Raw genomic sequence first — 27,318 nt, 5'->3', positions numbered from 1 at the left:
AGAGCAGAGCAAGAGCAGAGCAAGAGCAAGAGCAGAGCAGAGCAAGAGCAGAGCAAGAGCAGAGCAAGAGCAGAGCAAGAGCAAGAGCAGAGCAGAGCAAGAGCAGAGCAAGAGCAGCAAGAGCAGAGCAGAGCAAGAGCAGAGCAAGAGCAGAGCAAGAGCAGAGCAGAGCAGAGCAGAGCAGAGCTCCCTGCTGGATGCTGGATGCTTCCGGATTGAGGAGAAGGCTCGGAGCCGTTTCCGCCGCCATTGCGGATTTTGACCAGAAGATCAGCCGTAGCCGCTGCTATCATCCATCTATCCATCGATGCAGGGCAGCCACCACACACACTGACGGGGGGGGACACATCTAACATCTTTTATACTGGATCCCAGAAACACCACTAACAACACATTACCTTTTATCACCGTGTTGTTTCCTCCGACCTACAACCGCTCCGTGAGGAGGTCGCTGCTAGCCGCGGTGCTAACTGCCTAGCATAGCTAAGCTAAGCTAAGCTAGCTGAAGGCTAACGGATTATTCAGGACTCCGGAGAAGCTTCAAGCAAAACACCAGCAAGCATGGCTCAAATCCTGCCGATCCGCTTCCAGGAGCACCTGCAGGTATGCGAGAGGAAGCTGAATAACACCTGTATATGAACACCATCATGATGTGTTGTATTTGACAGCTAGCTAGCTGAAGCTAACGTCAATACCCGCAGCAGCGAATGAATGACCTCCCCTCCCCCGTTGAGCTAAGCTAAGCTAACAGCTAGCTTCTCTCATTCATTGCACTGATGCTGAGCCTGCTCGACTCAACGCTAACCGACCAGGAGGAGAGACTAGTTCACATTGCCCTGACCTTCAGTGATCAGTTATTGCAGTTATTGATCAATGCATAGCTGCATTTAGTTATTGATCTATGCACATTTAGTTAGGTTAGCAGATAGCTGTTAGCCAGCTCAGTGTTACAGTTAGTGTGTCGTGAGGGATGATGGGGAGTCACGTCATCTAATCGTTGCTGTGTGTTCAGTTCACTTGTATTGCTTTGATGTGATGTTATTGTCACACCTCTGGACCCCTCTGTTGATGCACTAGAGCTAGGTAGCAGTGAATGGTCAGCTGCAGTCTGACTGGAGCCTTTGCCATACAGTAAAGGTTGTATGTCACGACAGGCCATTTATATAGAGCTGGAGGGAAGGTTATTCTGTAGAGTGTCACAGCCTGGCTCTAGAGCTGTGACACAAACAGCAGACACACGGGTATACTGAATAAAGAAAGTGATTTATTAAGCAAAAACTATGTAAAAAGTCAAATGATGTATGGGAGAAAAGCAAACACAGTACAAGATCCAAACACAGAGGGGCCGTCACAAGAGGTTTCTACCTGTGAACCTCCTCATCCAGCCTGTCTGAGGTGAACCTGGTGGTCCAACCAGTCTGTCAGTAATGACATCATCATTTTCCTCTCTCTCTCTCATACACACATCATAATAATTTTCTAAAACACCTGGCAAAGGATTAGAGTCAGTTCAGTCAAAGTCAAGCTCAGCTCTCAGTTTCTGACTTTATAGGATTATTTGATGTGCTTAGTGTTCTCACTAAAACCTTAAAGTCAAGATTGAACCCCACAGAAGGCAGTTTTCATACTATGACTATTAGGGCTGTGTATTGGCAATAATCTGGCAATACGATCAGTATGATGACACGGGGGTAATGATTCAATATATGGCGATACTGTAAACATATTACATTTTAGGAAAACTATTGTAGTATAAAGAACACACCAGAAACGACCCCTCCGAAATGGCCATTAAGAGGTTAATTAAAAATCGGTTACAGTGTTTTGCAGAATCTATACAATTTCACAACACATAATATCACGATACTCATGTGTATCAATATTTTCTTACACCCCTAACGACCATGCACCTTTGATTACCTTTTTCCCATGGGACAATACTCTCAGTTGGCAGTTTATTATGTTTTAATTTGATATAGAGAGTTGTTTCTGTTATCTAGCTCAGGGGCTAGGGACCCCTTACACGGGAGGAAATTTTCCAAGGACCCCCTCATAATCACAACACCAATTAAGCATATGCTTACGAGTACTCTCGGATGCTTAACTGTTTGTATTCAACGAACATAACATAGTAACATAGTCCACAACAAGGGTTGATACCCTCGAGGATGGCACTGTGCAACTACAACTCAGTGCAGTTCATAATGGTTACAACAACCCAACCCCCATATATATCAAAGACCAACATTGTCTTTGTTTGGAGTTTGGAGAATTCATTGCAAACAAGAATCATGATAATAATAAATTTAATTTTTAATTCAAGCCTTTTCCTGCTCCAAACTATCATTATTATATCGGCCTTTACAAATCCACGATCGGTCGACCTCTACTTAACATACAGAAAACAAGACTAGAGATAGTTTTGTTTTTTTTTGTTTTTTTTACATGTGCTTGACAGAGTTTAATACCAACATAGCTACTTTTTCCTTTAGGTTCTGTTGTGCTAGGAATTTGCAGAAGTTGTCTTTGCATATTAAAAATAAAAAACAAAAATGTAACCACCACCCCAATTTAGAAAAGAAGGTAGATTTATGGCTTATGGGACACATAAAAGCGTAAGCTCACCATCCTAGTTATAATTAGATCATTTGTATGAATTCATTTTGTAATTTAAGTGTGACTTGAAATGATTTTATGAATGGTGATGCCTTAAGTATTGGTAATATGATGTCCCCTTGTCACTTGGACTCCTACATATCTGCTATCTTTACATAAAGGACCACAATGTAAAGAAATATTGTACTGTATTGTATCGTCCTTGACATTTTGGTAGTAAAAACTGTGTTGGCCATGAGCTGCTACTAAAACAACTGATGTGTTCATATCTCAGCTCCAGAACCTGGGAATCAACCCAGCCAACATTGGATTCAGCACTCTCACCATGGAGTCCGACAAGTTCATCTGTATAAGAGAGAAAGTGGGCGAGCAGGCCCAGGTTGTCATCATCGATATGGCCGACCCCAACAATCCCATCCGCAGGCCCATCTCTGCAGACAGCGCCATCATGAACCCTGCCAGCAAAGTTATTGCCCTTAAAGGTAAGCTCTAGCTGAAATGCATATCTAGCGCTTTTAGCACAGATATACAGTATGTGCCACCTAGAGAGGAGTGCACTAGGTTTCTGGAAGCACATAGACTAAAAAGTAAACAGTTAAAGTTTTGGCCGGTCACACACCACCAAGCTATGGTGCTGTTCTAATACATTGGGTCATTTGTGTAAATTTTGTTTGTGTTGTCAGTCAGTTATGTAGCTGTCACAGTCTGCTTTTCATTTTGATGTTCATATGTAGACCACCCCATTTCTGTTTGTCAAAAAAGGTTGAGTAACTAAAGTATAGTGTAACAAATTTAAATGTACAAGACATTGATATTTTAGGAAAGGTAGCCGTAGTACTAGTGGTAGTAAAATGTCATGCTGTCATGAATGCTTTGTCTATTTTGCTTGTTTTTGCTCTTTTTTCATTTCCTACTGCTTTCTTATGTTTGCAGACGGTGAGTTGAATTTTACATATCATGAGTTGTCAAAGTGTAATCTTGTTTGCACTGTCTTGAAATGTTTGCACAGTTGGTAATTTTAATGAATGCTTGGATTTACAATAGTAACACAAGCAAGCATAGCAAAATTAAGAGGGCAGCTTAAAGGACTGTATCTTTTTCTTTTTTTTCTTTGTTTTTGTGTGTGTGTGTTTGTCCCATTTGCTGTACATATATTTTATATTACAGCTGACCATTTTCTGAAACATAGTTGAATGAATACACTGACTTGGAGGTGAAAACCTCCCAGAACCTGACTCACAAATAGCAAACCCTAAGGCAGTATAAAAATCATGTAAATGCGTAAATCTGGCTGCCTCTTTTTTTTTTTTAAAGAAAAAAAGCATGTCAGCATTCAATAATACAGTTCCTGTGTTACTTTTAAGCTGTCAGTCACAATCTGAAGGCACCCACATAACTGAATACACATCTCTGCCAGAAAATTGTCTTTGAAGAAAAAATCTAACATGAATTGAATTTAAAAATTCAATGACTTACAAACCCTGGCATTAATGGAAAATCAGTTTTTTCAGAAATGTTACAAACTATTATGTGGCTTGGAAAATGGTTGGTAGTAATGTATAGTATGTATGTATGTAGTAAAAGGGCTAAAACATGCTGCAGAAAACATGATATGGTCATTTAAACAATGGGGAAATCAAGCAAGCAGTGACATTTAGGCTAGTCTTGAATAAATAGTAGGTCATTATGTATTGGTTGTCTTGTGGACATGTTCCTAAGAAGTTGGCCTTTTTTAATGGGCCTGATGTGCAAAGCACAAAGGCAACACTAGTTGTTCTCATTGGAATTGCGTGCCACTAGCCTGTGATATTATAATTTAATATATTCTTAATATTTATATATGGTTGTCAGTAGAGGACAGTACCTTCCTAACCGATTTGTAGATGATTAACTGTTACATTGTTTTGCTTTTTCTTTCTCCACTTCGTTCAAGTATATGCTAATCTAACCTTGGGCTTTGTTGTGATATAATTTAGGTTATATATGCCAAATAAAGAGCAAGCTGAAATGCACATCTTAATAATTTATCCAGCTTCCAGTAAAAGAAAGTGAACCAGCAAGCTTGAGAGTGAGCGAGCAAGAGAGTGAAACTGAGCTGAAACTTAACTTTATTGTATTTTATGCATCATAATTCTGTGGTTTTGAATGCAGCTAGAGTTTCAGTGTCAGGGACAATCTTTACCGGCCAGCCCCAGGACACTGCAGAGACCAAAGCCAAATGTGGTGCTTTCTCTTGGTTACTTTCCTCCTTTTGGCCTGTGTTTGGACGACTCTGCTATCTGGACCGACTGAGCGTTCACATTATGTTAAAGGAGTAGTCTTAAGTGGATTACACTGTAAAAACGCTACAGTACTGTAGGTGTTGAATAAAGTGCAGTATTTTTGCTCTAGACTAATTGCAGATTTTCACTTCACTACTTGTCACTGTATTTTATGTAGGCAGTGTGTTTTTCAATGTACCAAACACGCTGTATTACCAAAGCATTTGTTGAGAAATGTCACTGTACGCATTGTCACTCATATGCTGTATTAACAGTTAATTATGGGGCTTAGTTTGGTTGAGGCTTGCTTGGGCCTGATTGAATCTAAAATAAATGTCTTGGGGCCCAAATAATTGCCGTGTGCTCCTTCCAGTAAGACTAGAAAAAAAATATATAATGGGTGTGAGTGCATCCGTCAAGCATCCTTCCCATCATCGCATCTGTTTGTGCTTTGTGGTCGTCTTTTGCTAATCTGCATTCAGACCCAACCCAAATTCCCACATCCCTCATTTTAGGATTAAATTTTGATGCGAATCCCTTAAGAGCCGTAACAACATGCCTGGAGTTTCATTTCTCTAGTAGGTGGTGGGAGTGGAAGGGCTGGACGCAGGCCTCATTTTCACTTGCACTGGGCACCATGTTTTTCTGCAGTCGTTGGTTCCAAACTGATCTGGTTTTCATTGAAAAGATCAGTAGAGAATTGGACCATTGTACCAAAACAACATGGAGAGTCATTGTTAATCCAGTTGAGAAGCACAGAAAGCGTAGTAGTAGTAGTAATAATATCTCTAAGCAAGCATCCAGACCTAAAATAGCACTGTGTTATTATTGATGCAGGTGTCTTTTTACAACTGGGATGATGAAATTGGATCCAGGTAGTCCAGTTTGAGTTTAAAGGCTAATCGGACACCAGAACCCTGCACAGCATTCAAGACAGGATTTTATCATTTGGTAAAATAATTACAGTGACAATCATTTTAGCGTCCATCACAAGGTCAACAGTAGCGATACCCCGTTCACATTGCAAATGAATCTACCTGGAGTCTGCACCTGCGCAGATTTAGCCAAAGTTGTGCTTTGCCTTGTGACGTTGCACAGCGTTGTGGAAAAAGTTGATCCACATTCAACTTTTTTGTCGCCCTCCCTCACTGTGTCAACACAGTGGCCTCATTGAAATGAATGAGGGGACTGCATTTATTGATGCAGTGCTAATGTCAGTCTGAACACAGTCTAGTCTGTTTGAGTTTCTCAAATTAAAAAATCTGCTTTATAGATGAGTTTTGCATATTTCATTCTAACTGAATGCAGATCCAACAGTGGTTGCCCTTTTGTTGGTCTTGCCTCTTGTTTTGATGGTACTGGCTTTTTGTATGGTCTTTTGGTGTTACTCAAACCAAACCCTGACTACCAACATTTCACCTGCAATCAGAAGTTGGTATGCCCAGATTGTATGTTTACTCCCAAAGTCTGCTGTGGTTTGTGTGTGGTAGCTTTAGTCACTAACTGATTTGGCTTCTCTTTTTGTTTTACTATTATTATTAAGAATGTTATTTTGGGCAGCGTTCATCTTCGTCTCAGTATGTTAACCTTCGCTCTGAATATTTTCAGCGGCAAAGACCCTGCAGATCTTCAACATCGAGATGAAGAGCAAGATGAAGGCTCACACGATGACAGATGACGTGACCTTCTGGAAGTGGATCTCCCTCAACACCGTTGCCCTCGTCACAGACAACGCAGTCTACCATTGGAGCATGGAGGGTGATTCTCAACCAATCAAAGTCTTTGACCGTCACTCCAGCCTCGCAGGCTGCCAGATCATCAACTACCGCACTGACGCCAAACAGAAGTGGTTGCTGCTCATTGGCATTTCAGCACAGGTAAGCATTTTGACAAAATGTTAACACATCTACTAACTTTCCTTCAATCATTTCTATTTTAACATGGATAAAAAGCAGTATAATTCAGACACCAAATGTATTATTTACATTTGAAATTATTTTTTATTATTTTATTTATCAGGCAGGCGCTTCAGATCAATACACACACGCACAAATAGACTGAAAAAACAACATCTTTCTAAAAAGCTGTGGCTCTTACTGGACTTTTGCTGCTCCTGCTGCTGATGTTTGCACACTAGCGTTACTTTATTATACTAATATTGCTTATATTTTATATCTATTTTGCTCATGATTCTGCACACCCGGTGTTTCCGCTGCGTTCTGTCGTTAGTAACAGTAGTTACTGGATGTAATTTCAGTTGCATGAGTAGGCGAGAAAGGCAAGGAGAGGAAGAGGGAGTGAGACGGCACCTGGACGTGGCGAGAGATGTGACGAGTTTATCATAGCTTACAGACATGTCATACACCAGACGTTAGCCTATAACGTGGACCTGCCGATGTTGCATTTTCAGGGAAAAATAAGCTTTTAGGAGAATTTTAAAATGCCAGCTATGTTAGAATGGTTCTCAATACCCATCTCTAATCCATAGTCTCTTCATCTGATATTCCCTGATCTAATTCTAATAGTGCTAAAACTAGACTAACCTTCTATTGCTATTGTTAAGTTTTAAGAATAGCTTTGCTAAAGCAAAACACCTGTTAATTCAGTGTTGTTAAAGGCTGCATTATTGTGCACTTGACACTGAAACAGGAACCTGTTTCTGTTTAAATTTTGATGCTAAGCCACCAGTTTCTTTTACTAATGACTGGTGATTTCTTCTATTCTTATTCAACTCTTGCTCAGTGGTCTCTTTGTCTCTTTCTGCCTTTTCAATTTTCATCCTAGTTGAACAATTGTATTTTGTTCTCAATGTATAAAACAAACCTTTTATACAAAATACCATCTATTTGTAGGACTTTCTACAAGCCAAAAGCATGAAAGACCATTCAAAAATATAAAGTAGTCCTCTCATCCATCTGACTGTACCATACCAAGCTTTTGTGGCAGGCGATTCCAAACTACAATGGTAGTGTATGTATAGTTTCACCTACCATATAATGTAATACAAACATGTTTCAATGTCTGGGATATGAAGATATATTTGTATTGAATATTGCAGGTTAAGTTTACAGCAGATTTCGTTATAGACTTCAATGTCTTCGTGATGTTGGAAGCAGAGATGTTAAAGAATCAATAAAACCAAAACGAGTCTTAATGCGACTATAAATCACAGACGCCTTTGGCCTAACTTGTGGGATTTCTCTCCTATTCAGCAAAACCGTGTTGTCGGCGCCATGCAGCTGTACTCAGTGGACAGGAAGGTGTCTCAGCCCATCGAGGGGCATGCCGCTGGATTTGCACAGTTCAAGATGGAGGGCAACACTGAAGAGTCAACCCTGTTCTGCTTTGCTGTGCGAGGACAGGCAGGAGGAAAGGTAAGATTTACCAGCACTGCCTAGTCTCAGGCTGACAGCTGCAAAAAATAAAGAGATCAGGATAAACTTGTTTGAAAAGTGGAAATCAATAAGCACTCGGGAGCATGCAGAATCCAAATTAAATTTACTGCGTTTACTTTCCAGAGGCCCTGGTAACCTGACTTTGATCCCTTGTGCCTCAATATCTTTTTACTTCTAGCTGCATATCATTGAAGTGGGGACGCCGCCGACCGGGAACCAGCCATTCCCAAAGAAAGCTGTGGATGTTTTCTTTCCTCCAGAAGCCCAGAATGACTTCCCTGTTGCCATGCAGGTACAAAAACTACTTACGAGGAGACATGTAGAGCCTGTACTTGTTGCCTGTTTGTCTTTGTTCTGTAAACAAGATTCCCTCGTCCTTTGGGGTGGATTTTGCTATTGAGAAGTATTATTAAAACATGAAGCCTGTACTCACTCACTGTTTGATGATGGGACTTGGCAATACTTAATTAGCTTTGGGCTCAATCAATGTCTTGCAGAAGGGCATTTTGATGATGATCTTTTTGTTCATCATTTACACTTTTTAACCAGATTTCTCTTTCCGTATATCTAGATCAGTTCCAAGCAAGATGTAGTCTTTCTCATCACCAAATATGGCTACATCCACCTGTATGACCTGGAGACTGGAACTTGTATCTACATGAACAGGATCAGCGGGGAGACCATTTTTGTCACTGCCCCCCATGAGCCTACTGCGGGTATCATTGGAGTCAACAGGAAAGGACAGGTACTCTAATGTACACACTCACACGATCCCTGTCTGTCATACCAGTTAGATCATCACTGAAAATGATCTCTAGAAAATAGTGTCTGTGCCAGTTTGAGACTCACTTTGTATCTATGCATACTAGATTCTTGCCTATGTTGTTCTGTTATTGCTGACATTTGTTGGTGATTCACTCTGCCTGTGGTATATCAGCCCTTTTGTCTATCAGCGTGCGTCCTTGGGTGTTGTCGTATGACCTTGACTGAGGAAATCTCTGAAAATAACAGACTGCAGCAGCATCTTTGGTGTCAAGCAGCATGTGACAGTTACAGCGGGAGGGCTAAGCCTGGCCAAGCAGGCTACACAATTTAATCCTGTTATTGCTCTTGGCTTTTACCTGCACGTCTACCATATACAGCTCAGTGCAGTGCACACACACACACAAAATGTAACACTACAAGCGACAATCCCTCTGTGTGATTTAGGAATGTGATAAGTACACGTCTTAGGATGTAATTCGTCTATTTTTGCATACGGAGGTGTGTACAAAGAACCTGCCAATGATCACTGTCAATTAAGAGTGCACTGTTTATACAGGCAGGTGTCAAATTGTTGCAAATAATTCTTAATATTTCCGTTCACTTTGCATGGAGTAGCATGTTTGGTGCTCGACCCAGAATTACTGTAGGTTTTCTGGGTAAAGAATTATTCCGTTTATATATTTATATCACGACATATGTATTTTTGCTGTAGTGGTAATTGTTTTTTTTAATGGACTGAGGAATAAAATACATAAAAATGTAATGTGGACCCTGATTTGTTTTAAAACCCATCCATTAGGCGTCGTAATAATAAAAGCATGCAAATGTGTTTTCCCAGGTGTTGTCAGTGTGCGTGGAGGAGGAAAACATCATTCCCTACATCACCAATGTGCTCCAGAACCCAGACCTGGCTCTCCGCATGGCTGTCCGCAACAACCTTGCCGGTGCTGAGGAGCTGTTTGCACGCAAGTTCAACACCCTCTTTGCAGCGGGGAATTACTCAGAAGCTGCCAAGGTGGCGGCCAATGCACCCAAGGTACTGCCAGTGTGCCACCGGACACTCAAAGGGGGGTCAAACAACATGACATTAATTACAGTTCAACTAATACAAGCTCAGACTGTTAAGACTAAGCAGATTTATTTAGTTTAGTATGACAATAAACACCAGTTTTATGTTAAAGAAGGTTAACTGTGCACCACTATTCTTTATCATTCATCATTCTTCTCTGCAATGCTCAAAGGTGAACCAAATCTTCCCACTGTCACTGAATCACTTTGTCTTTCCATCCATCTTTGTTTCCCAGGGTATCCTGCGGACCCCAGACACCATCCGTCGGTTCCAAAGTGTTCCAGCCCAACCAGGCCAGACCTCTCCCTTGCTCCAATACTTTGGCATCTTGCTGGACCAAGGCCAACTTAATAAGTTCGAGTCCCTGGAGCTGTGCAGGCCAGTCCTCCAACAGGGTCGCAAGCAACTACTAGAGAAATGGTTGAAAGAGGACAAGGTATGTGTCCAGTGGTCGGTTTTATTGTGTAAAATCTTAATCTTATCTTCAGATTTTTATTTTCACCAATCATGTCATGAAAAAAATCTATTTAGAAATACATCTGCTCTTTGGAAAATAGTCTCCATAGAGCCTGAGTGCTGGACTGACTAACTCTAAGCATGCACAAAATTAAAAATGTATTCCAAAGCCCATTATTTTGGGGGAAGAAACAATTGTCTAGGCTAAACTTTAGTGCCATGAAGGTATAGCATATTTTTGCTTATTGTTATAGTCAGTTAGTTGGCTCCTCCACTTCTACAGATACCACTATACTGCTGGTTTCAGTTATGTGTGTTTTTTTGGAAGCATTTTTGTTAAATAGTGTGACTGGAATCCAAATTTGAAAGCCACTATGGTGCTTTCATTCAATGTGACCCTTTCCCAGATTCCTGTTCTTTCCTTGAGGATTACACGTAAATGTCTGTTTGGTCATTTTGTTTGCTTGAAAAAGGTTTAAGTGCATCCGTGCTGTTTGTCTGATGTACTATCATAATTGTGTTGTCCTGGACTTGTATCTCTTCTAAACCCCTAAATAGTTGTTTAAATGGCCCTCTATGTGTGTGTTTGCAGCTGGAGTGCTCTGAGGAGCTTGGGGACCTGGTGAAGTCTGTAGATCCTACTCTTGCCCTCAGTGTCTACCTCAGGGCGAATGTCCCCAATAAGGTCATTCAGTGCTTTGCAGAGACTGGACAGTTCCAGAAGATTGTCCTCTATGCCAAGAAGGTTTGTGACAATGCCTGACTTTGTTATTCCAAGTTTATGTTATATACTATTAGACTATTGTGGTTCAGAGAAGGAAGAGACAGAGTGTGATCCTCCAAAAGACTATCTTGCTATGTTGTAATCTGTGTTGAACCATTGTGTTTACACCTCTGTCTTTTATATTGTTTTATCGGAGCTATGGCACACCTCAGATGTAGGGCTGTTGCTTAAAGATCTGTTGTCCCTGTAGGTGGGCTACACTCCAGACTGGATCTTCTTGCTAAGGAACGTAATGCGGATCAGTCCAGAGCAGGGCCTCCAGTTCTCCCAGATGCTGGTTCAGGATGAAGAGCCACTTGCTGATATTACACAGGTAAAAAAAAAATACTTCTTTACCATATATTATTACCACAAGCCCCTACGTACATGTCAGATTGGCTCTTGCCAGATTAGCTAATGCTCTACACCCAATAACCAAACAATTGAAGGAATCTGTTATTTCATTAAAAATAAATGCAAACATACAGTCAACATACATCTGTGATTATTTTTCTCTTTTGTGTCTCCAGATTGTTGATGTGTTCATGGAGTACAACCTGATCCAGCAGTGCACATCCTTCCTCCTAGATGCCCTGAAGAATAACAGACCTATGGAGGGACCACTGCAGACACGCCTGCTGGAAATGAATTTGGTGCACGCGCCACAGGTACATATATTACCTGATCTAGAATAGGAACACCACAGTTTAGTTTGGCTGAAAGAAGTCCACATGCCAAAATTACAAATTCATGATTGTAAGTTTTATATAGCTTTAATAATTTGCATTCAGCATTCATCCAGATCAGCTAGACTTTTTAAAACTCATGCTTTTAGAAACTAACCCTAACCTAAGGTTTTTTTCTTCTTTAAAAAAACGTCTCACTGTGTTTCCTTTAACCGAGAATCTAATTTCCTGGCACCTATTTGCAAAGTTTCCTGTTAACAAATCGTCAAATGATGACATCATGTCTTGCAGGTTGCAGACGCCATCCTGGGCAATCAGATGTTCACCCACTATGATCGTGCTCATGTGGCACAGCTGTGTGAGAAGGCCGGTCTCCTGCAGAGGGCGCTGGAGCACTATACTGACCTGTATGATATTAAGCGCGCTGTGGTGCACACACACCTTCTCAACCCAGAGGTACAGCACAGGCCAAGGAACATACTAACATACATTTATAAAACGTGGCTGAAATCCTGTTTTCTATGTTTGCTTCTGTATTGCTGATTGTTTTCTGTCTGTCTCTGCAGTGGTTGGTGAATTTCTTTGGCTCCTTGTCAGTGGAGGACTCTCTGGAGTGTCTGAGGGCGATGCTGTCTGCAAACATCCGCCAGAACCTGCAGATCTGTGTCCAAGTTGCCTCCAAGTACCATGAGCAGCTCACTACTCAGTCCCTCACTGAACTTTTTGAGTCGTTCAAGAGCTTTGAAGGTAAGCTTGGAATATGCTGTACATTTTAAAAGATAGTTGCAGTTCGTTCTTCTGTTGATTTTGACTTTTTTTTTGTCTTTCAGGTTTGTTCTACTTCTTGGGTTCCATTGTGAACTTCAGCCAGGATCCAGAGGTCCACTTCAAATATATCCAGGCCGCCTGCAAGACAGGCCAGATCAAAGAGGTGGAGAGAATCTGTCGAGAGAGTAACTGCTACGACCCCGAACGTGTGAAGAACTTCCTCAAGGTCAGAAATGGATCAGTGCAGATTAAACATTTCACCATAAAATAATCTAACCTTCCTGCCACCAATCGATCCAGACTATCATTCAACAAAGCTGTCATTTATGAGCCAATACAATGTTTTTATATTTCTCTCTATAGGAAGCCAAGCTGACTGACCAGCTACCTTTGATCATTGTGTGTGACCGCTTTGATTTTGTCCACGATCTGGTCCTGTACCTGTACCGCAACAGCCTGCAGAAATACATTGAGATCTACGTGCAGAAGGTACACTACCACTTATTAGAAACAATTAACTAACTAACTTCTTCTTTAAAATCCAGAGCAGTAAATAAAGTAACATTTAACAGCACATTTTGAGTCACTACTTTATTGAAAAAATGTAGGCATATTCTTTCAACATTTCAAAGTGTCAGAGGCCTTGATACAAAAAAGTCTAATAAGAGGCAAATCATTTTCTAAAAACACGCTCTACCAAACGGATGAATTGTCCTTTATTTGAAATAAAAAATTATGAACATTCACTGTTGTTAATATCATATATGTAATGTTATTCCATTACACATTTGATGAAAAAGATTGTATCAGTTTGATTTTATTGTTATACAATTGTTGTTGTTTATTGTTGTCTGTCCTTGAATATGTAGTAACTTTCTGATCATTTATTCCAGGTGAACCCAAGCCGCCTGCCGGTAGTCATTGGAGGGTTATTGGATGTGGATTGTGCTGAGGATGTGATTAAGAACCTGATTATGGTGGTTAGAGGTCAGTTCTCCACAGATGAACTGGTGGCTGAAGTGGAGAAAAGAAATCGGTAAGAAGAGAGGAACGAATTGAACTGCATAGAGTCAACACTTGGCCTTATAGAGTCATGAGTCAACAGTTGTTTCTTTACTGTGTATCTGTCTCCAGACTGAAGCTGCTGCTGCCTTGGTTAGAGGCTCGTATTCATGACGGTTGTGAGGAGCCTGCTACCCACAACGCCCTGGCCAAGATCTACATCGACAGCAACAACAACCCTGAGCGCTTCCTGAGGGAGAACCCCTACTACGACAGCCGCGTGGTGGGCAAGTACTGTGAGAAGAGAGACCCCCACCTGGCCTGTGTAGCCTATGAAAGAGGACAGTGTGACCAGGAACTGATTCATGTAAGTTTAAACTGAAATCATACTTTTATGAAAGGCAAAAATATGCATTATTCTGCTAGTTATGACGAGGGATGTCACGATACAAGAAATTTAGTAGTCGATAACAATACCAGTGTAAATCCACGATTGTCAGTACCCAATTGGATACCACAATAAAAAACAAAAACAACAACACTTCAACATGAACTCCTTTATTACAGTTGCATTCTGTTTTTGTGAATTTATTATTATGTTTCCTGTTTTAGCTGTTCTAATGTGTATATGTTACTTTCATGACCTTTCTGGACTGCTGTTGCCTCTCATGTTAACCGTTTTTGTACATTCTGGTTCAGGTGTGCAATGAGAACTCGCTCTTCAAGAGTCTGTCCCGCTACCTTGTACGTCGCAAGAACCCTGAGTTGTGGGCGAGCGTGCTGCTGGAGACCAACAATTACAGAAGACCACTCATCGACCAGGTCCGACCCCTCGGCATCTCTGATACTAACTTATGCCACATGAATTCATTTAGTTAAAAGCTGCTGGCATTACAGACTTGGCTTTCATATTAGTCTTGTAAAACAAAGTTAGCATTCATATTGGATCCATTTAAAAATTTGCATCTTTTACTTTTCCATCTGTCTTTTTTATCTACCGGTTTTGTTAGAAGCTTATTAAATTTTAATCCATGATATTTTTTTTTTCTGTACTTAAAACTTCAGCTGTAGTGCATCAACTTTGTTGTCCCTCTCTGCTGCAGGTCGTCCAGACAGCCTTGTCTGAGACCCAGGATCCAGAGGAGGTGTCGGTCACAGTCAAGGCCTTCATGACCGCCGACCTTCCCAATGAGCTCATCGAGCTTCTGGAGAAGATTGTCCTGGATAACTCTGTCTTTAGCGAGCACAGGTGAGAGATGTAACCTGTATATCCCGAATGTTTTTGTTCCGGCTCCATTTTTGTGATCCCAAAAGATGCAGTTGCAATCTCTAAAACATTAAAGATATTTGTAAGGCAGTTAGCAGCAAGTCTCTTGAACCTATTCTTTCTTTTTTGTAGAAGCTTATTGAATTGTGATCATGCTCAAAATCACTCAATTGAAAGTACCTTTTGCTTTTTTTAGCCACATTTAGACACCGTCCTGTGTTGTTGTTTTCAGAAACCTCCAGAATCTGCTCATCCTGACAGCCATTAAAGCTGATCGGACACGTGTTATGGAGTACATCAACCGTCTGGACAACTACGATGCCCCAGACATCGCGAACATCGCCATCAGCAATGAGCTTTTTGAGGAGGCCTTTGCTATTTTTAGAAAATTTGATGTCAACACCTCTGCTGTGCAGGTCAGTGGATTACTGCTCGGCTTTAAGGGGTTTTAAAAACTCATGATCATGAACCCAAAAGCTTTTATATTGTTTGTGTACAGTTTTATACCGGGCGAGTTATTCAGGAACCACATGAACCCTGATTATAAATGCCACCAGAATTGTGTTATTGAACTTGATGTAACATGATCTGAATGTTTTCTCATTTGGCCAGGTTCTGATTGAGCACATCGGTAACCTGGACAGAGCTTATGAGTTTGCTGAGCGCTGCAATGAGCCACCAGTGTGGAGTCAGCTGGCAAAGGCCCAGCTTCAGAAGGGCCTGGTCAAAGAAGCCATTGACTCTTACATCAAAGCTGATGACCCCTCTGCTTACATGGAGGTGGGACAAGCTGCAGCCCAAAGCGGTAAGATGAACGTTTCTCATTTTATAGAAGACACTTTGATAGTGTTTTTGTAGAAATACAGTAGATTAATGTGCTTCTGAAACTGATCAGAGTTGATTGTTGTGTGCAGGAAACTGGGAGGACCTGGTGAAGTTTCTGCAGATGGCCCGTAAGAAGGCCCGCGAGTCGTACGTTGAAACAGAGTTGATCTTTGCCTTGGCCAAAACTAACCGCCTGGCTGAGCTGGAAGAGTTCATCAACGGACCCAATAATGCTCACATTCAGCAAGTAGGTCCTGGGAAGCATACAGACACACAGCACACACTCACATACACAGTTAATTCTCTTTCACTTGTTTACAGTTGCTACTTTGCTTGATTGTGCTCTCCTTTTTCTGTCAAATTTCACTTCAGGTGGGTGACCGTTGCTATGACGACAAGATGTACGAGGCAGCCAAACTGCTTTACAACAACGTGTCCAACTTTGGCCGTCTGGCCTCCACTCTGGTGCACCTGGGAGAGTACCAGGCAGCTGTGGACGGAGCTCGCAAGGCCAACAGCACTCGCACCTGGAAGGAGGTGAGGAGTGACGATACGGTTTCATTTTTAACTCTTTACTGAGAAATAGGCCTTTTGAAGAGTAAATAGTCAGATGTAGCACTTTAGAGCCTGTACTGAGTTCAAACAAAACACTATTTTTTTGCTTCTCTATCTGCCACTAAGCCTTCCTACAATGTCAGTAAAGAAGAAATACTGTGAGCAGTGTACTGCCCACTAGCCTGTATTAAACACATTGTGTGATTCTCTTCTCTTCCAGGTGTGTTTTGCGTGTGTAGATGGGAAAGAGTTCCGTCTTGCCCAGATGTGTGGCCTGCATATTGTCGTCCACGCCGATGAACTAGAGGAACTCATCAACTACTACCAGGTAACCAGGTTAACTGAGTAACGACTATGCACACATACTATCTGGAATCAGACATATAGTGCACAGGACAGGGATTTAAGTTCCCTTTGTCTTGGTAATAACTTTGCAGTGTTTATTTAGTTCGTATTACTCATTTAAAGGGTTATGGTTAGTGTCATCATTAAGTGTGCCTGTACCCTCCAGGACCGCGGCTACTTTGAGGAGCTGATCACTATGCTGGAGGCTGCCCTGGGACTGGAGCGTGCTCACATGGGTATGTTCACTGAGCTGGCCATCCTCTACTCCAAATTCAAACCCCAGAAGATGAGGGAGCACCTGGAGCTCTTCTGGTCCCGCGTCAACATTCCAAAGGTAGGCGAGGAGAACAACAACAACAACAACAACAACAACAACAACTTCTCCAAACAAAGCATGATTCATTATCATCTTTACAAGGTTAACATGTAACATCCCCTGATACTCTTGTAGAAGCACGGGTTGGTTAACAACAGTTGTATCAGTCAGTCTGATCTGTTTAATTTAAATATGAGTTCATGAACTAACCAGTATATGTGTATCAGGTTCTCAGGGCAGCGGAGCAGGCCCACCTCTGGGGGGAGCTGGTGTTCCTCTACGACAAGTACGAGGAGTACGACAACGCCATCATCACCATGATGAGCCACCCAGCTGATGCCTGGAAGGAGGGCCAGTTCAAAGACATTGTCACCAAGGTAAAAAAAATAAACAAACTGAACAACTTATACTTGATTAGTGAGGCTAGTTGTTATTCTGTGTGCACAATACTGAGCTATTATTGTGGTAGAAATGATTTGTAGATGTTCAACTTGAGTATATGTGTGTTTTTCATTGCAGGTGGCGAATGTGGAGTTGTACTACAAGGCCGTCCATTTTTATCTGGAGTTCAAACCGTTGTTACTGAACGACCTGCTAATCGTCCTCTCTCCAAGACTGGACCACTCACGCGCTGTCAGCTTCTTCAGCAAGGTCCTGGGCAATTATTGCTTTCTGTAAACAATTAGTGTTCTATGTATTTACAAAATATCTTCAAATTATGAAAATGAATGCTGTTGTGGATCACTTGTGCAAAGACACGAGTAATGTTTCCCATTGCAGTAATCGGTTTTTGGTAGAGAATGATATGTGATGATGACGTACCAAAAAAAATTTAAATAAGAGATTACATGAAAATGGACATTGATGATTTCTTTGTCTGATTCTTTTGTAGGTGAAACAGCTGCCTCTGGTTAAACCTTACCTAAGGTCTGTCCAGAATCACAACAACAAGTCAGTGAATGAGGCACTCAACAACCTCTTCATCATTGAGGAAGACTATGCGGTATGATATTTTGATACTGTACATTGTGAATCATAACAGATAATCTATGTTTTAGATGTTTTTATGTTGGTTTAGGTGAGAAAACGTTTGGATTTCGTACTTCCAGCACAGTGCGCTGAATAAGTCGGATAGGATAGAGGTTTTCACGGATTTGCATTTTCAGTTGTATCTTATAATCCCCTCTCTCTCTCTCTTATGTAGGCACTGCGCGCTTCCATTGATGCGTATGACAACTTTGACAACATCTCACTGGCCCAGGGCCTGGAGAAGCACGAGTTGATTGAGTTCAGGAGGATCGCAGCCTACCTTTTCAAGGGCAACAACCGCTGGAAACAGAGCGTCGAGCTCTGCAAGAAGGACAAGCTCTACAAGGTGCGTGGCGACTAAAACGAATAATAACTCTCAGCATATACTCCATTTCTTCCAAGTAATATAAATCACAGCATCACATTTCACCCCCATAACCAACTGACTGCAATGAAATGTAAAAAGGCAGATCACATTTTTCTCCATGTTTATCAAACTGTAATTGTGCTTTCCTCTCTGCAGGATGCCATGCAGTACGCATCAGAGTCCAAAGACATCGAGCTGGCCGAGGAGCTCCTTGCTTGGTTCCTGGGTGAGGACAAGAAGGAGTGTTTTGCCGCCTGTTTATTCACCTGCTACGACCTGCTGAGGCCCGACGTGGTGCTGGAGACCGCCTGGCGACACAACATCATGGACTTCTCCATGCCATACTTCATCCAGGTCATGAGGGAGTATCTCTCTAAGGTGGGTTGGCCAGAGGTAACCAGTGTGCGTGCTGTATCAGGACAACGTAGATGGCTTCGTGAGAAGGTTTCTTAAGAGAGAAAAGTATATTGCATCATGTTATAGATACCTTTCTGCAATTCTAAGGTAACTACAGAGAAAGAAAGTAATTAGAAGGCAGATGGGCAAGATTACCTACATGTTGACTATGAGTTTTTGTGTTTATACTTGTGAAATAGTATTTGCAAAACTGTATCTGTGGAGACCCACATGTCTGAGGTTTACCATGTCAAACCATGAAAAAGAAATTAAATATTAAATTTTCTCTGATCGGGTTCCACTCATCTGACATCTAAAAACGCACCAGCAGCTGCTAAAATGTGTTTGCAAATACTATTCAACTATAAGCAGTTCCCCCCAGACAGTTATGGAGGATAAAGCCCCCTCAGTACTGCCTATTCTTTCCTCCATTCATGCTCATCTTCCTATGCTTCTGTCAGTCATGTGTCATCACTGGTGTTTTCCTTTTCATTTGGGGTTTCCATCCATTCAAGCTACTTTTCCATACAAATGTGTTCCAGAGGAGATTCATAACTGCTGTGTTGCTCGTCCGGGCCATTTATCTCTGTTACATGGCATAAAAAAACCCCCACCTATTGCTTTCATAACAGACAGCAGACCTGAGTGCATTTGTAAAAGTTTGTTGCATTTATTTGCCAAACTTGAAATGCCAAGTTCGTGGATTTTACTACATCAAAATATTTCAGTTTGTCATATAAGCTGTTAATTACACTAACATCTTGTAGTTAGTCTTCTTGTGGCTGGTGCTTGTTGTGGAAAACCCCACCAGATTAAAACAAGGAATCATTTGTATAGTGACAATAAAGTCTTTGCATTATATATTTAACACTGTACATGACGTAGCACATCTTGTTTAAGTGTTAAACGTACTGTAGACCCTACTAGTAAACATGTGTTTTTAGTTTTTTATTCTGTTGTAAGCAACAAGGGGAAAATTCCCAGTACCAGAGTGATCTCAAGTCTGCATTTGTATCAAAAGTGGCGTTATTACCCGCATCTGTCTCTCAGGATTTTTGTGTTTTCTTTAAGTGACAAGCCCTGTGTTTGCTCTTCTCTCTCTGTCAATTTCTATTTTTGGGAGACTTCCATTTGTTTTTTTTTCCTCCTTAAGTTGCCTCTCTGAATTTCCTTTCCAGGTTGATGCGATAAAGGAAAAGGTGAAAGTCGAATCCATTTTCTAATCATTCTTTTTGACCCCTCTCCCCCCTGTCCTGTAGCCTGTAGTTTGGAGGAGTGAGATTAGCAGAAACTGCATGACCCCTCCCCCCCCCATGTCACTCTGCTGCTTCTGATTGTAAACTCCACATCTCCACTAGACCACCTACCTACCCACGAGACTCCAGAGCGGCGCTCTTCACACCCCGTCCCTCAGGGCTCTGCTAGGTCTGCTGATGTCAGTGATGACTCTGGATCAAACAGAGTTATTGAATTAGATGGGCACAAAGCGCATTGCAAGACGAGATGTGAAAATCAATATGAGGTCACATACTATGCACTATTAACTCAATAAGTGTACTATCGTTCAACATACTTTTGTCTGAATAAACAGCAGTATGAGACTTTTCGGACACACTGAACTGTAAGCCCCACGTCACTTCTTGACGAGAGCCTCCTTAACGGCTGGAGACACGTAACCATGGTAACTGGACTAACCTCATGTGAACAAGCGATGATATGTGAGAATCATAAAGTCTGAACTACTTAAAAATATATGTTACGCCCAGCAAAGTGGACTCATGTACTTACAGTTAAATTGAACCGTTATTGGAGTTACAGATCTGTCTGCCAACGCCTGTTATACATTGTCGCATTGCATTTTGCGATATTTATTTTGGCGTAGTGCCCAGTGTTTGCATAATGTAATATTTCACCAGACATAGTATGCAATTCACATACTATTGGTTTCATACTAAGGTTTCAGACACTAAAAAATCGTACTAGCGTTCACGTTATTCATAACCTTATTGATTAACTTCAATTAGCTCTCTTTGGTAACCTACATCACTGCTTTTTGCAACTGCTGAGTGGGTGTTTCCATTTGAAAAAAAACAGAACAGATCTTAGATAGACCCGCCCTTTACACATCGGGAAATTGAGCTTGTGAGGCCACTGCTGATTTTATTGTTCCTTGTTGCAGTAACCGATTTTTGTCAGCAGGAAACAAACTGTAAATGCAACCCTGACATATTATAACCTTTTAAGTTGATATGGCAAACCAGAGCTTTTTTAGCTGAAAACCGTTAAACTAAAATCTTAAGTTGGGAGCCAGAAAAACCAAAACAATGAGCTGAAGGATGGTATGAATCTCCACAGAGCCGAGGGGAACAGCAGAGTCCGGTAATAGCTAATTCCCTTTGCCCCATCACAGCCTTTCTCCTCAAACACACTGAGCCATCCACTTTAGCCAGCATGCCCATCAGCTCTCCTTGGGCGTGGCTGAAGAGCGCCACTCTGGATAACAACCTCACCTGCTGTGGTCAGGTCCTTTTCTCACCAGACTTGTAGATGAATTCTAATGTTAAACTGTCTTGTCAGAGCGCTCAGCTGCAGTCTGTTGCTAGTCGTCATCCTGACGTATGTTTTCACCCTGTAAACATTGTAATGGGAGTTTCAAGGCATATCACATTAATAATTCTTGATTATATATTTATGTTTAGAGATGTTGTGTCGGCACATGTACATCAGTGGTACAGTAGCATAGACTGCAGCTAAGTGTAAGACCTCATTTCAGTATTAGAGGCATTATGTTAATGACCATTCTGTCAGAGACCTTTCTATTATTTTTCTCCATGTTTGTCTGTACTACTGAATTTATCTCAGTGCCATAGAAGAACACACATTAGTAGCCTACTGGCATTTTGAGAGAGGGGTATTTTTCTACAGTATATGTCTCTCTGAGTATTCTTTGCTACAAACAGCTTGAGTTTATGAGAGCAAATAACCTGTTTGGGTGTGTTCTTTGGGGGAAAAACTACATGTAGAGCAACAAGCATGCATTTCCCCCTCCCTCGGTAGCATCAGCAGCACTCAGGCCAGGCTAGGAGACATCGTTGTTGGCTGTGCCTGCTTCTGGAAACCTTGAACTGGCTGTACAAAACCATCCCCTCCACCCACTTCTCACACTCCCTCCACTATGCTCTCTGCTTCTCTTGTCTTTCTCTCTCATGCACTCTTCAAGAAGAAAATAACTCAACTGCCGCTTCAGCATGTCTCTCAACCCTTCTCTTCTGAAACCAAACAAGAGCCTGTCTTTTCTCAAAACAGCCTGCTTAACCAGATTGAGTGACTGTAGTAGTGAACCAGAGAGTATGTAGAGAACTGAACCCAAAACCACCGGAAGATGAAAGCTGTCCTGTTGCATCATTTAGCACCGTCCTTAACTGATTTTATCACTGCCATAGCTGAGGGTAATACCTGAAGCTTTTTGCTGGCTGCTTAACGCTTTGAATTGTTTTTAGCTCTATCATTAGTCCTCCTTTCCCCGTCATTGTCTGCCTCTGTGCTGCTCAGCAAATACTAAAGCACCGAAGGGAAACCAGGCAGTTTTAGCAGGTTGATTCTCGTGGCTGCTAAATGCTTCTTGTAGCTGTTCGTTAGCAGGCAATGACTTAAATTAGGCCATTTGTGAGGGCCGGGAGTATGCCTCTCAAAATGTTAAAACACACTGACAGTACTCTACACATTGTTGGTGATTATTTGTTTCCAAATAGTGGCAATTGGAAATGATAAAATGGGCAAATGGGACAATAAATGTTTGCACAATGTTTAATCTTACTTGCAAGTAGTTTTGATGGGCAGTTTTGAACTACTAGGCAGTTAATTATGTAAATAAATAAACTATTTTGTTAATCAATTAATTGATCATATAATAATTCAAGCAGATATGCGCCTTATGTGATAATAAATTTAATATCTTTAGGTTTTAGACTGTTGGTCGTACCAAACAAGCCTATTGCTGACATAATCTCAGGCTAGAGGAAAGGCCATTTTTTCACTATTTTCTTACATTATTTAGACCAGGCATAGTCAATTGGTGGCCCGTGGGCCCTTTTATAAATATAAAAGTATTTTTTTCAAAATATTAATAATTTCTTCCAATAAGAGAGTTTATTTCCATTCATCAACATTAACACTCACGCTATTGATGCTGTAATGGACTGTTAAAGGCAATATTATTGTGTTTTTAAATAACCTGCTAATATAACACCACGTTTATGGGTGTTTACATTGTTTGATTATTAGAAGATCATAATTTTATTACTAGGATAATTGGTCCATTCCTTAGTTATGTCTTGTTAAGCACAGAAATACTTATTTTTGTTAAAAAGTTTTAACCCAGGCTGTTTAAGCAGAGGGAATTTAGGAGAGTCGAGCTGAATAAAAGAATTGTTAAATTAAACGTTGTATCAGATAGGACATTTAAATGTCTCCAATCTTTGCACTTCACTGTTTTTTCAAATTTGGCCCTTTAAAAAAAAAAAAAAAAAAGGTAATTGAATAGGACTGCTGTAGGCCATACAATTAATCCTATAATTGATCATATAATTCAGATAAATTGATAATGGAAATATCCATTAGATGCAGCCCTATTTTCAACATTAATATTTTACACTATACTGTAGACAATCTGTAAATGTGAGTAATTCAGTGCATTTTCAAATTAATACACTCAGATATCAGTTCATGTTTATTCCTGTAACCCCAACATAGATTACAAAAAGTTATAAAGGACCTTTATGACTGAGCATTTCTTTGAGAGCTTTACCTTTTATTTATTTATTTATTTATTTATTTAGCAGGGGCAATGCACAATAAATATATTGTACCAGATATAGCTAAAAGCTCATTTTCATCTGTAGTCGCTGCGCAGGTTACACAGATAAAAGATCAGTTGTATCAAAACCTTACACTTTCTAAAAAGCAATCATTAATCTAAAAAAGAAACAAAACAAAAATTAATAACCGCCCCGAAACAAAACACACCCTGTCCAATGAATGTCCAAGGTTGAGTGTGCATTAATGTTTGTGGACGGCTACAGGTCTACAGACAAGGTAGCAAACACAGGACCATGAAGCAGCCTTAAGTTGTATCTAATAAGTGTATTTTATTATTACCAAGACATCTTCGGAGTTCAGTCTTTCAGAATCAAGTCTTCACCTCTGTTAGGTTCATGGTTAAAAAAAAGCTTTAAAATGTATTATGATTATTATTAACAGAAATGCCAAATCCTCCTTGCAACCAAGTCGTGTCTTGGTCTGCGTCTCTGTTCACCAACTTTTACGCAGACGTGCAGATTTTCTGCTAAAAGATGGACAAACTAACAGGGGTGAAAACCATAAATGTTGTGTATTTGTACTGGTGAGGGGTCGGTTCTCTACATACTCTACACTCCCAACATGTTAGAGTAGATGATTTAGGTGGCTGGATGGTGGGACCATTATTGCCCAGTAGCTGTTTGTCTCTGTCTCCCCTCCTAATCCCTAATACTTTCCACAAAGAAGTGGATGTCTATCTGATAGACTGTAGTAACCGAGCTTGATAGAGTAGCCAGTAGTTCTCTAGTTGTAGTTAACTCCTTTTGCCAACACATTAGCTAGGCCTGCCTCCTGCAGCCTGTTTTTTATTTAAATCTGGACTGTATTCGTCTTCGCCTGTCAGGAATGGTCCCATCCGTCAGCCAGTGAAATAACCCAGAGGTCAGTTTTTACAAACCCGGCGTCTCAGCCCTTGCTCTTCAAGAGCCCCGTCGGCCACAACGTAACCGGAGTCTAACGCCGTCGCTGTTGTTGTGTTCTCCACAGGTGGACAAACTCGAAGCCTCCGAGTCCCTGAGGAAACAGGAGGAGCAGGCTACTGAGTCTCAACCCATTGTTTACGGTAAAAAAACAACCACTCACGGATGATCTTTGTGTTTCGGAGATGTTCTGATACAATTTTTTCCCCTTCCCGATACCGATTCCGATACCTGAACTTCAGCAGATACCGAGTACTGATCCGAGTAGTTATTATTATCTCAGGTTAAACCCTTTGTAAAACATGAACAAATACATACAGAGAAAGAATGCAATAGAACTTCCAACATTTGGTGCAGCGGCTCGTCCTTTTTTTATACCCTTTCCCTTTGTGAAGTCGTGGTGCTCTTTCGTGTGATGCACCTTCAAATGTTTGATAAGATTGCTGGTGTTGAAATTGGCAACACTACTTCCACCCCTGGAAACGGAAGCCTTACATGCTGTACATATCGTCATTTTACTTGATTTTGCACTGGGAAATATTGCCAAATGGCTGACATTTTCCTCGCTCTGACTACCGTTACTGTTACATTCTCCACTAGCACTTCATTGTTGTTGTTTACTATCGTCACGTGACAAAGTACCTGCAATCAGTTCTTCTTTGCTGTTCTAAAACAGTTCTCTCCGATACCGAATTTTGGGCAGTATCAGACACGTTTCCGATACTGGTATCGGAACAACTCTAATTTTGTTGCTGTAAAAGAAACATGGAGAATACTTTTGACAATACGACCATGTTCTTTTAACTGCTGGTGTTTCTGTTGCAGGCACACCCCAGCTCATGCTCACAGCAGGGCCCAACGTGGCCGTGCCTCCTCAGCAGCCCTACGGCTACGGCTACACAGCAGCACCAGGCTACGGCCAGCCCCCACAGCCCAGCTTCGGTTATGGCATGTGAACATCCAACACTCCTCCCCCCCCCTACCACCACCACCACCACAACTTGACCCAACACCTTCCCTCCATCTGTCCTTCTCTCTTTGTGTTCCTCACCAGCTTCCCATGGTCTTCTACTCACAACAGGGGGCCGCACAGCAACAAACCCACTCTCGTTTTGAGTACTATTTTTTTTTATTACGTCGTCCTGTTACAAGAGAAAACACTTAACTACATTGAAGGACTTTTATTTGTATTGTTTGAAAAGAAAATTGGACCACAATGTTTGTTTGTTTTTTTCACATTCCATATTTATGACTACTTATTTAGAGTATTTTTTTTGTGTGTACGTTATTGTCATGTTTTTTTATCGGTTTGTGCAGAAGTGGACTTGCTACAGCTCAGCAACGAACCTTTGAAGTAGGTGGAGGAGCATTGGATTTTGCACTCGTGAAGAAGTTAATGTGGAGAAGCTCTTACTTTTGATGTACTGAACATGTGAACAGCTTACATTGTCTCGTTTGTCTGTATGATGCATTTCATCATTGTATATTCTGAGGAAAAAAAGGTTACATATAATATTTGAACATATATTGCCATCTGAATGGCTATAGCTAGCAACACTAAGTAATGATAGTATATTCTGCACAGGCGTGTAGCTTTATGGAGTTTTAAATGCATACAGACGTATGTCACTGTGTGGATGAGGGTGTGTTTGTGCGTGTGTGTGCGAGTGTGACCTGATGGTCTAAATAAGAATTTTAACCCCCTCTCGGCCTGTACTGGGCTATCCAATCCACCCTCCTTAGATGTTAGCTCTCCTTCATCGGCTCCATGTATTTAGGTGACCTCTTGTGCCGTGTACAGTGCTTGTGTGAGACTGTGTCTGTGTATGTGCAAGGAACGGGACCACGGCTACCAAACCCCAGGGCCCTTAACCCCTTAACCGTACCGTGTGTGTGTATTAACTCGGATCCCCTCCTCGTGTTGAGGTCCGTGTATGCCAGGTGTTGTAGTGTTTCCCTCGGTCACCATTACTTTTTTCGCGTGTACAGATGTGAACTTGAAGAATTGAAAACTTTTAGATGGATACCCCCACCCATCTGTCCTCCACCCACTCTCCTGTCCTGTTTCCTCCTCCGTTAATGCTTAGCAGCGAGAACAAACAAGGAGGCAGGCTGGCGGAACCTTTGGTGTCCTAACGACAGCTCGGTTAGATCCATAAACACTCCTGTAGGTCGTGTGTTTAGATGGTTATGAAGAAGAAATTAGGCCTCAGTACATCCAGTTCTTTTGTCAAGAATGGTCTGAAATAAGAGCCTGTATTTACCTTGATGTACTTAACTTCCTTACATGCTTTAAGCTGTGTGTGTGTGTAAAGTGTCATCCTAACCCTAACATAAGTTGAATTCCTTTCTGTTGTCATGCATATGAATAATAAAGGGGATCTGTCATTGATAAGTGGAAGAATATGACTCAACTGAAAGGGAAATACTAGCCTAAATAAAAACTAAAAATTGTACCTGTGTTTTTGCAATATCCTTCCACTCAAAAGAGCCATCCTAAAACACCATCAGCTGCTAAAATGTGTACATACTACTAAATATACTTAAAATATTTAAACGTGATTAATCGCATGATTGTCCATAGTTAATCACGATTAATTGCAAATTAATTTTACACTTTTTATCTGTACAAAATGTTCCTTAAAGGGAGATTTGTCAAG

At 41.1% G+C, this 27,318-nt stretch overlaps 1 protein-coding gene across 5 annotated transcripts; it reads left to right on the top strand.

Moving 5' to 3' along the window:
- The first annotated feature begins 84 nt into the window (after positions 1 to 84).
- On the top strand, positions 85 to 27,112 carry LOC119491279 (clathrin heavy chain 1-like). Of its 5 annotated transcripts, XM_037775124.1 has the most exons (35): positions 85 to 603; positions 2,891 to 3,098; positions 3,550 to 3,552; positions 6,486 to 6,754; positions 8,090 to 8,251; positions 8,451 to 8,564; positions 8,844 to 9,017; positions 9,876 to 10,073; positions 10,342 to 10,542; positions 11,155 to 11,307; positions 11,537 to 11,659; positions 11,856 to 11,993; positions 12,303 to 12,467; positions 12,578 to 12,758; positions 12,842 to 13,005; positions 13,143 to 13,268; positions 13,673 to 13,815; positions 13,914 to 14,148; positions 14,481 to 14,603; positions 14,885 to 15,030; positions 15,281 to 15,464; positions 15,661 to 15,853; positions 15,963 to 16,120; positions 16,246 to 16,410; positions 16,649 to 16,756; positions 16,940 to 17,107; positions 17,317 to 17,466; positions 17,609 to 17,740; positions 17,982 to 18,092; positions 18,294 to 18,464; positions 18,642 to 18,863; positions 20,060 to 20,080; positions 24,583 to 24,620; positions 24,726 to 24,801; positions 25,484 to 25,623. In XM_037775124.1, the coding sequence occupies exons 1-34, from the start codon at positions 562 to 564 to the stop codon at positions 24,754 to 24,756; spliced, it is 4,920 nt and encodes a 1,639-aa protein (XP_037631052.1). In that variant the 5' UTR covers positions 85 to 561; the 3' UTR covers positions 24,757 to 24,801; positions 25,484 to 25,623. The 5 variants fall into 5 exon arrangements, with proteins under 5 accessions (XP_037631052.1, XP_037631047.1, XP_037631048.1 ...); XM_037775119.1 differs by lacking the exon at positions 24,583 to 24,620 and having other exon boundaries at positions 86 to 603; positions 25,484 to 27,112; XM_037775120.1 differs by lacking the exons at positions 3,550 to 3,552; positions 24,583 to 24,620 and having other exon boundaries at positions 86 to 603; positions 25,484 to 27,112.
- Positions 27,113 to 27,318: the final 206 nt, after the last annotated feature.

The sequence above is a fragment of the Sebastes umbrosus genome, chromosome 7 (genome assembly GCF_015220745.1).
Source record: "Sebastes umbrosus isolate fSebUmb1 chromosome 7, fSebUmb1.pri, whole genome shotgun sequence".
Classification (NCBI taxonomy): domain Eukaryota; kingdom Metazoa; phylum Chordata; class Actinopteri; order Perciformes; family Sebastidae; genus Sebastes; species Sebastes umbrosus.
The sequence above is the reverse complement of the archived record's forward strand: the minus strand, read 5'-3'. Positions and strand labels throughout refer to the sequence as shown.